This window comes from Mytilus edulis, chromosome 6, assembly GCF_963676685.1.
Source record: "Mytilus edulis chromosome 6, xbMytEdul2.2, whole genome shotgun sequence".
Lineage (NCBI taxonomy): Eukaryota > Metazoa > Mollusca > Bivalvia > Mytilida > Mytilidae > Mytilus > Mytilus edulis.
In genome coordinates this window covers 81,771,062-81,782,288 of record NC_092349.1, presented here as the reverse complement: position 1 = coordinate 81,782,288, position 11,227 = coordinate 81,771,062, and the positions used below count along the sequence as shown (strand labels likewise).

At 32.4% G+C, this 11,227-nt stretch overlaps 2 protein-coding genes across 2 annotated transcripts; one reads left to right on the top strand and one right to left on the bottom strand.

The window, feature by feature from the left end:
* Positions 1-1,243: 1,243 nt before the first annotated feature.
* Positions 1,244-2,830, bottom strand: LOC139526672 (uncharacterized). Its single transcript, XM_071321833.1, has one exon. The coding sequence runs from the start codon at positions 2,828-2,830 to the stop codon at positions 1,244-1,246; it is 1,587 nt and encodes a 528-aa protein (XP_071177934.1).
* A 5,954-nt stretch (positions 2,831-8,784) lies between these two features.
* LOC139526671 (toll-like receptor 4) lies at positions 8,785-10,449 on the top strand. Its single transcript, XM_071321832.1, has one exon. The coding sequence runs from the start codon at positions 8,785-8,787 to the stop codon at positions 10,447-10,449; it is 1,665 nt and encodes a 554-aa protein (XP_071177933.1).
* The last annotated feature ends 778 nt before the right edge of the window (positions 10,450-11,227 follow it).

Genomic DNA, 11,227 nt, shown 5'->3' with positions numbered 1-11,227 from the left:
GAATGTAAAAATGTATGTAGTTCATTTTTAGCTCAGCTGGCCCGAAGGGCCAAGTGAACTTTTCTCATCACTTGGCGTCCGTCGTCGTTAACTTTTACAAAAAACTTCTCCTCTGAAACTACTTGTCCAAATATAGGGAAAACGGTAGTATTTAATTTTCCCAGCATTAGGTTGGCCTTTTGTGTACCCAAGGCAGGTGAAGGAAGTCAAATTAGGAGCGCTGTGATTGGATGTAAGGGTACAATATATTTTTTTATTTATCTATGAATAACTGCAGTGTGTATATTTACAATATAAATTTTAAAACCTATTGAAATATTTTCTAGAGAATTATTCGAAAAGACTTGCAAAATTTCATAAATTTGGTGCAAAATGACGGTGGGCATGGATAACATAAACAAGCTCCGTTGGAAGTTGGTCATGATACTATTTGGCTTTATTTTTTAAAACAGAGTAATAAAGTACTAACACAACATATAACTGTTTTATCCAGGTTTTTATCTTAAAAAGTGGTAAATTTAGAAAATGTTAACATTGTCGCCAATGGCAGAATAAATAGTACCGTTTTCCCTTTAACCAAACTGGGCCACAATCATAGTTTAAAAAATGTGTCCGGTGACCCGGCCAACCAACCAAGATGGCTGAAAAAGGCTCAAAATAGAACATAGGGTGTAAAATGTAGATTTTGGCGTATATCTCGGAAACCAAAGCATTTAGAGCAAATCTGAAATTATAAACAAGAGTTCCCTCAACCAACATACATAGATAAACTCAAGACTTTACACCGTTTTACTTTATTTCTGATTGCCTAAGGTATTAATTCTTTTAAAATAACGGTGTTTCGGGATTTTTTAGATTGGCTCACTCTATAAGTGGCCTACCTTGGGTCCCTTTTCAAAAGTCTCCCAACTAATGCCGGGTTTCGGCAAAATATTCTTTAAGATTTCTGCTGCGTTTATACGCAATGATAGGCACTTTTTTAAAAATTTGTCTGCATATATCATCTGACTGTAAATTATTCCAGGACTTTCTTAATGCTCTACCCAGCCTTTTAACTGCTGGGTTATATTTAGTTATGAGAGTCAAAGGTATATTATTCTTAATGGTCTTTCTAGTTAATGTATGGCAACGTTTAACTTTGTTGCAAGTATCTGAAATCAGATCTCTAGTAATTCGTTTATTATATCCTCTGGCTGCTAATTTTAGTTCAAGGTTAATTAGGTGCTTCTTCAAATCGATTTCATTATCTAATGTGCCGTATAGTTTCTCCCACAGTGATACTTTTAAAGGTACTCTGTGGATGAGAGCTATTAGGTGGCAAATATTGATAAGTTTCTGTCTTTTTAATGTGAGATTTGACATCCAAGATTCCATTTATATGAAATCTATTACCTTTATAAACCTCTAAATCTAGGTAGGTCATTAACTCTTCAGATACTTCATATGTAAATTTTAACAGATTGTCGATCTTATTAGCAATGCTAAAAAATTCCTCTATTTGTAACATATTACCAGTGAAGACCATAAAGCCGTCATCCCTATATTGACAGTGTAATTTAATGTGTGTTCTGTACTGGAATTTATCTAATATCATCTTTAGTATAGAGGCCAGATGTAAATCTGTGCACGTAGGCGATAAAATCCCTCCCATGGGGGCGCCTATTATCTGTTTATAGATGTGTCCATTAAATTCAAATTCATTGTTTTCTAATACTATTTTAATTAGCTCAGCTAAATCTGCTAAATTGGGGATTTGAAAATTATATGATAGCTTGTCAATTTTTTCTAAATTGTTGACTAAAGTTTCTTGCAAATCTTTTATTTGCATGTTTGTATACATCGAAGTAACATCATAGGCAATCAGAAAACATTTGTTTTCTATCTTTTCTTTCTCTAATTTTACAATAAAATCTTTAGAGTCTTGAATGAAGAATGGATCTTTCCTCAATAAAGGTTTAAAAATTAGATCTAAGAATTTTTCAATTCTACAAGTTGGGGAATGGCTTTTGTTGACAATAGGTCTAAATGCAACCTCAATATCTGAATGGTTAAAACCTTGTTTAATGATATTTTTAACTACTAGTACCTCTGGCTTAATTTTGTGGATTTTAGGTAGAAAATACATGTGCAAATGTTTTGGGTTATGACTCTGTGTCAGAAAATTATATGTTTTCATATCTATTTCTTTTTGAGAAAACAATTTCCTAATTATCTCTTCTATCTTTTTACTAATAGATGCAGTATTAGGTTGTTCAAGTTCTACGTAGTATATGCTACGTAGGTGATTTTCTCCTGCTCTCGTATAGTTATTCTTATCTATTAATACTGTAGTATTATTTTTGTCTGCTTTAGAAATATAAATCTCAGAATTATTAGAAATTTTAAATAGTGATTTACGTTCTACTCTCGACAAATTGTCTTTAAATGAGTTCACCGCCAAGCTAGATATAGCCAGCATTGTGTCTGTTATATAATTTTCAAGAGCATTGTTGCACCTTGGAGGTACATGTCCTGTTTTTAAGTATAATGGATGGAGTTCTGTATTTTCTGATGTGTTAGAATAACAAAACCTACATCTCATTTTCCTGGCTAATTCTATAAAATCTGCCATAATATTATTTCTGACATGAAATATATTAGGGCTCGGAACAAATTTAGTTCCTTTACTCAGTAGGAGGATCTCTTCATTAGATAATTTTGTTCTAGTAAAATTAAGAATAAATTTCTTATTGAACTCAGCTCGAGTTCTCTTATTTCTTTGGGTTTTTGAATTAACCCTTCTCTTGCGATTTATTAATCTATAAGATTTTCTAAAGCGTCTGCTACCCATGCTGATAAAGAAAATCACTGCCGAGAAGGAAACAATAAATTATTATAAACAAGAGTTCCCTCAACCAACATACATAGCTAAACTCAAGACTTTACACCGTTTTTCTTTATTTCTGATTGCCTAAGGTATTAATTCTTTTAAAATAACGGTGTTTCGGGATTTTTTAGATTGGCTCACGCTATAAGTGGCCTACCTTGGGTCCCATTTCAAAAGTCTCCCAACTAATGCCGGGTTTCGGCAAAATATTCTTTAAGATTTCTGCTGCGTTTATACGCAATGATAGGCACTTTTTTAAAAATTTGTCTGCATAAACATAAACTGACAAAATTACCACAAAAACAATGGCTTTACCTATATTTCTTTGATTATTCCAATAGATAACAGTATCTACAGTATATTTAAAAGTAAATGTTTAATGAAAGATCTAACAAAAAGAGAATAACTTCCTGTTAGAAAGATTACCATAAATTGTATGATTTAAATATACACGTAAAATTGCCTTCAATAGACAATTGTTAAAAAGTCTTCTTCCTTCAATTCTGTTTGTTCGTAATAAACATAAACAAATGATTTTAAAAAAGAAACAACCAATTTAAACCACCATAGAATTTGGGATTTACCCTGAGTTCATTAAACAACGAGCTCCTTACTTTATTAACTTTCGAAAACTCTTTAAAAGTTCCATACTTTAGAATTTTACCTCTAAATATTCTTAATAATGTAAATTGCGTGTATAAGAAGAACAGTTATGGGCCCCAAAGGGCATAAAGATTACAACATACATAATTTTCATAATACAATACAAACAATCAGATAAAAACAAAGATTAATGAGAACTATTTAAGTTATTAAAGGATATGTAGATAAAGAATCTATAGTATGTTTTTTTATATAATGCATTTTAATGCAAGTGAGGTTGATATAGATAACAAACAAGCAGCCCAAAATGAAAAAAAGGAAAAATAGATATCCATATATGTATACTGTACATGTAGTACACAATAAGTTAAACCAATTAAACATATAATAACTAGCCAAAAAGAAGGCAGAAGTTAATCATGTCTATGACGCATCCTGTGTATATGAGATAAGGGTCACATGATGCAGATAAAACAATATTTCCTTCATTTATGTCAATTCATATAATTTTTGATAATATTTTTTTGTCGTTTGTATCTCCGTTTAGAATTTTCTTCAGAGTTCTGTATTTTGTTATTTTACCTTTAAACCGTCAGTATATTAAACAATTATAAGAATGTAAAAATGTATGTAGTTCATTTTTAGCTCAGCTGGCCCGAAGGGCCAAGTGAACTTTTCTCATCACTTGGCGTCCGTCGTCGTTAACTTTTACAAAAAACTTCTCCTCTGAAACTACTTGTCCAAATTTAACCAAACTGGGCCACAATCATAGTTTAAAAAATGTGTCCGGTGACCCGGCCAACCAACCAAGATGGCTGAAAAAGGCTCAAAATAGAACATAGGGTGTAAAATGTAGATTTTGGCGTATATCTCGGAAACCAAAGCATTTAGAGCAAATCTGAAATTGGTGTAACTGTTTGTCAATACAAGATCTAGCTGCCCTGAATTTTTCAGATGAATCAGACAACTTGCTGTTGGGTTGCTGCCCTGAATTTGTAATTTTAAGGAAATTTTGGCGTTTTTGGTTATTATCTTGAATATTATTATAGATAGAGATAAACTGTAAACAGCAATAATGTTCAGCAAAGTAAGATCTACATATAAGTCCGATGACTTAAATGGTCAGTTGACCCCTTAAGAAGTTATTGCCCTTTATAGTCAATTTTTAATAACATTTTTTCATAAATTTTTGTTATCTTTTACAAAAAATCTTCTCCTCTGAAACTACTAAGACAAATTTAACCAAACTTGTCCACAATCAACATTATGGTATCTAGTTTTGAAAATGTGTACGATAATCCCGCCACGAATCAAGACGGCTGAAATGGCTCAAAATAGTACATAGAGTAAAATGCAGTTTCTGACTCATATCTCTGAAACCAAAGAATTTAGAGCAAATCTGAAGAAGATAAAAATGTTCATTAGGTGAAGATCTGTTGTTGGGTTGCTGCCCCTGAGTTGGTAATTTTATAAGAACATTTTGCAGCTTTTGATTATTATCTTGAATATTATTATATAGAGAGAAAAACTTTACAGCAATAATGTACAGCAAAGTAAGACCTTACAAATAAGTCAACATGATCAAAATGGTCAATTTTTAACAATTTTCATTTTTGTAAATGTTTGTAAATTTTTACAAAATATTTTCCATTGTAACTACTGGGCCAATTTCATTATAGATAGAGATAATTGAAAGCAGCAAGAATGTTCAGTAAAGTAAGATCTACAAACACACCACCATCACCAAAACACAATATTGTCATGAATGCATCTGTGTCCTTCGTTTATGATATGCACATAGACCAAGATGAGCGACACAGGTTCTTTAGAGCCTCTAGTTATAAATTTGATGATGTTAAATTAAAAAAGGTAAATTATGAGACTTATATGATATGCATTATCCTAGGGTTTCTTTTTGTTTTTAGTTTTTCATTTAACCATTACATCTCTGTCTTGAAGATCTACTCTTAACTTTATACAATAATCTTCTAAGTTATATTTGTTTATTGAGTATATAAAACTCATTTGGAGATGTGATCCGAATGCTAATGCGATAACCATCAACAACGTTACTATAAAGAAACTATTGGTCACCTTCCACAATGAAACCCTTACCATATGATAAGCTATTATAGGTTCCGGGATGACTAAATAATGAAACAACTCAAACAAGAAAAACTAAAGGCCTGATTCGTGCTTAAACAATAAACGAAAAGCATATGACAGACAGCATATTTATTGAATATGTGAAACAATATAAGTATGCTTTTAGATATTTAAACAAAAATGTATTCGCTAATTATTATTTGTTTTAGCCAGTTAAAAGACATAACGTTATGCATTATCATTCAGGAAGTTGGTACATTCTTTAAAAAAGTTTTTCTTTGTGTTAGTTTTCTCTTGTTTTGTTTAAAAGCATGTACATTTAACTGCTCAAGACAGTACACTTTCATACAGATAATGGCAAAGTATAAAATTGTTCAGGCCATCTGTCATTTTATACTGCTACTAGGCAAGTATCTTAACCATACCAATTAAACATGTTATCTTTATTTGATAAGACTAAATTCAGAAAATGACTGATATACTTATTTCTCTAATGATTATTTTTTCTTTCGCGTCTGCTAACTTAACGGGCACAATTTCAATGTACCAAATGAGAATATCGCAACAAATTCTACAATGATGTTAATGGCCCATTATTTTAAGTTCAAAACATAATGATTACGTTGAAACCCGGATAAGTCCACTCATAAATTAAAGTCAAACCTTGACAAGAACTAAGAGTTAAGCTTAATTCTAAAGATAACAGTCAGGAAAACAATATTAGCGAAAATTGGAGGCAGAGTTACTGTTTGTTTTGGTTTAGAGCGATGATTTTTAACTATGATATAAATATATGTCTAATAGATGTTAAATACCCCTTCCCCACCCTAAGACTTCATTTTATATTAGTTTTAGCTCTGATATATTTGTGTTTAAAAGATTTGCTGACACTTCAAGAATATTTTTGGAACAACCCATTCATTTGTGGGATTCGTTCTACTCAGTCGAGATTTCTTTGTGATGTTTTGTAAACTATTCGTTTTTCGTTGTTTGTTGGTGTTGTTCTGTTTTACGTTGAATTGTCGGGTATGGACTTTGTGACTTTTGATCTACTTTTGATATCTTCTTCCTCTTTTTTTTAACGCAATGTTCATAAAATTAAGATACGTCCATACCGTTCGAGTTATATGCAGTAACGAAGAAGAAATAGCAAATAATTAAAGGTCATAAAGAGATTGAATTTTTTTAGATAATTGCGTTCCATTGGCGCGCATTATATTGACACCTACGTAAACACGACACTGTTTGATTATTTCTTTCATTGACTAATGTATCGTCACTTTGTGTATCCATTGGTATGGTGGTATACACTTTATAGATATTTATGTCCGACACACGTCACTTTGTGTATCCATTGGTATGGTGATATACACTTTATAGATATTTATGTCCGACACACGTCACGATGTGTATCCATTGGTATGGTGATACACACTTGATAGATACTTATGTCCGACACACGTCACTATGTGTATCCATTGATATGGTGATACACACTTTATAGATATTTATGTCCGACTCAGATAACGACGGATATGTTCCAATTGTCGTTACCACAATCCCGTTTTTATTTTAATATGACTTATCGACTAAGACTTATCAACGGGTATGTACTGCCACGAGAAACACGATGGATGTATAATGTGTAGCCGTATCTATTGTCCTTCCAGAGCACCTGAGATGGTTCCAGATATTGTTTGGCTTTGTGTTACTCAGTCATTTTTTCTCTATGGGTTTCTTAGCAGTGGCGGATCCAGAAATTTTCATAAGTGGGGGCCCACTGACTGACCTAAGAGGGGGCCCGTTCCAGTCACGCTTCAGTGATTCCCTATATAAGCAACCAATTTTTTCCCCAAAAAGGGGGGCCCGGGCCCCCTGCCCCCCCCCCCCTAAATCCGCCTCTGCTTAGTTCTTTGGTTATTTTACAGTATCTGCTGTGACTTTATAGTTCTGTTTCGAGTTTTAAGTTTCCCTGCCGTTTCTTTCGCATTTAATTTGAATAACTTTTTATTTACTTTAAAGTTCAGTTTTGAAGGTTATCGGAACACCAATAAATTTCCGCGACGAATCAAATATGGAAATCACTGTTTAATCAGATGCATATATAGTTTAAAAAAACAATTTTTGAAATTCTTATTAAATACTAGTTATCATTTCATAGCTATGGGGAAAAAAACGTGCCACTGTTAAATGGCACGAACCTTACGATGATATTTTCTGCTTTTGTGCTCATTTGTTTGTTTGCCTATAAACTACTAGTATTGCAGTCTTTTAAATAGTTTATTATCTTAAGCTTGAAACGGAGGTGCAAAAATATTTATTTACGTAAATTATTTTAAATTTAATTGAACTGCTTTAACATGACGCATATTGGTCTTAATTGAATAATGTCTCGTAATATATTGTAAATGTGTGAGATGTAAATACTTTTGTTTTATCTTACAGAATCAATGGCGGCGATTTATATTATAAAAACTGAAAAGATTGTTAATTTGATAGATTTTTCTGGAAGAAATTTAAAGACTATGCCCGTTTTTCTGCCTAATTCGACAACAGATTTAAACCTTCAGGAAAATTTCATACAATCAGTTCCAGTTTGGTCTTTTAGAAAATCCAGAAAATTAAAACGCATCGATTTGTCTTATAATTCTCTGAGTATGATAGAACGGGATGCATTTGCTGGACTGGTCGAGCTGACTCATCTTGACCTAAACACAAATCGGCTTACAACAAATTCTCTTCCAGTAGACATTTTCAAGGGTTTGACTTCTCTTGAAGAACTAGCAATCAACTATAATTATGACTACAATGACAATTCTTATTTTCAGTCCGAAATATCTTTAATAAAATCATTGGTCAGGTTAAGAATTGATCTGAGTACAGGAAAACAAATAGACAAATGCCTTTGTACATTGCCAAACTTACGGGAGATTCAAATTTCGTCACATACTGGACAAATATACTCGGAGCATTCATTTCATAACTTGAGATGTCAAGTAATAGAAGTCTTATATCTTGACGCTGTGTCTTCGCTAACACCGGATACTTTTATTTCCTTTCCGAAGTTAAAGACTTTAAAGATAAATATAAAGATACTAAATGCTGCAGATGACGTTATAAGCAAAATATTTAAATCTTTGAAGGTTTTTAAAGGAAGAAATATAACGGAATTAAGCATCACGGGCAATCCGATGAGAAATGGGTTTGTAATGGATCATCCTCATTTTGCTGTACTTCAAAATATATGTCTTAAAAAGTTAGTTTTGGTAGGTGACAGTATACTTGGGATAAGGTTTAGACCTTTTGAAAGATATGCTTTAGAGGAGAACTGTTTAGAAGAATTGATTATGTCTGACAACGTAATGACTGACAGAAAAGATGATTATGTATTTGTATTTTGTGCATTTAAGCATTTGAAAATCATCAGAATTCCGCATATGATAATAAGAAAACGGAGAAATAAACGATTTACATCGTCCGTAAATGATGCATCGTACACTGTTTGCTCTCCAAAAACGTTAGAAGAATTGGACCTGCACTCGCCAGTCAAGTCGTGGAATAAGAGAAGAGTTACAAATGTTACTGTTGTGAACGGGTCTAATTTGAAAATTCTAAATCTGGCTAACATAACGATACATGACTGTAATGGTACAGTACATGGGATTGAAAATTTAGAGTTTTTAGATATGTCAGGATTTAATTGCACAATTTTAAGTGAACATCTTCTGAAGCATGTACCGAAACTGATAACTTTTAATTCACAGGATGCTAATCTTGGGATCGGTTTGAATTCCTTGAAAAATGCTTCAAAATTCTTTGAGATGAACTTAGATCTTCAACTCATTGACCTGATTCAAAATAACATTTATTCACTACCAGATGGCTTATTTAATCACAATTTTAGACATCCGATTTCTATCAGGTTTGACAAAAACAGTTTACAATCGCTTTCAAGCTTTCCGACCAAACCATATATATTCAAACATATCAGCCTGACGCAAAATAGATTTTCATGCCTAAGCAATGACGATATCGATAAACTCAATATAATCCTACCGTCAAGTATATCTCTTCGTGGAAATCCGATAGAATGTTCTTGTAAAACATTACATTTTATGAAATGGGTTCATCTTTCGGGAATTGTAAGTGATCTTGGAGAAACTGAATGTGTCCTCCAAAATGGAACTCTTGCAAACATGTCTCATTTCTTAAACAATCTTAAAACATACGAAATCAGTTGTCAAACGAAATTCTGGGTAGCACTGGCAAGTAGTGTTACTTCTGTGTTCATTCTTGCTATTATCTTAGGAATAGTATACTATCGATATCGATTTGCATTTGAATATTTCTTCCTGAGAATTAAAATGAAACTTCGAAATTACCAACCTCTTTCGGATGAGTTCGAGTATGATGCGTTTATATCGTACAGTCATAAAGACATCACATGGGTTACCAATCTTTATGACAAGTTGAAGCCGAAAGGTTTCGAGCTCTGTTTACATCATAAGGATTTCTTGGCCGGAGTACCTATTGCTGAGTGCATAGTTAAAGCCATCAATTCGAGTAGAAAGGTTGTATTTATCATTACAAAGGACTTTCTTGAGAGTAGCTGGGGATCGTATGAAATAGAAATGACAAGAATGCATGCTTTCAGAGAGGGTCGTGAATCTATGGTTATAGTAATACTAATGGATGACATTAAAAAAGATAAACTTCCAAAGTCATTGAAAGACATTTGGTACAAGGTCGTATGTATCGTCTGGCCATCTGACACCGAGGCTCCGTATAATACTGAAGAAATGTTCTACGATAAACTATGTATTACATTATCAGACGGCCGCATGAGGATTAGTGATGATAACACTCCTATGTAATAACGTTTACAGAACTTATTACAAGCTGTACTCGTCTCGTGTAAACACTTCATCGAAAAAAAATTAAAACTAAGAATTGAAAAAAAGACAATACTGAGAAATCAAAAATACACACTAAGATTTTAAAATTACTCACTGAGATTTAAAAAAACATAAAAAAACTCACTCTGAGAATTTAAATTTACACTTTGAGATTTAAAAAGACGCACTGTAACTACTACGCTGATTACTTATTAATATTCATGAGCTGACTAATTCAACAGATTAATATTTTGGTTTCACGAACTTTTGACATAATGAAATGCAGTTCCTTCAACCAACTTTCGTAATAATTTTCAAGACTTAACATCGTGTTTTGTGCCTATAACTCAGATTATTACTATTAGTGTATCGGAATGTGTTGTTTTAAACTGTAAGATATGTCATGCATGTGTGGGACGAGAACAAGTTAACAATAAATACAATGGGTAAAAAATTGAATGTATTGTTCTTCTTTTTGCAGACTGTTCCAATATTAATGGTCTTTAATAACGTAGATTTTCTATAAGTTGTATTAAGAATTGAATACTTCCCATTTTGTGTTTAATTTCATTAGGGTGAACAGTGTTGACGTTAGCGCTTCATTCTATAAATATGCGAACGATCAACGATTATACAACCCTATAAATTACAAAAACGAAGCATACAATTCTTATAATTACATTTTAGGCTATAGTCATAAAAAATCGATTTATATCATTAATTTCTTTATTTAACCTGTGCACTTAATTGTGATGGC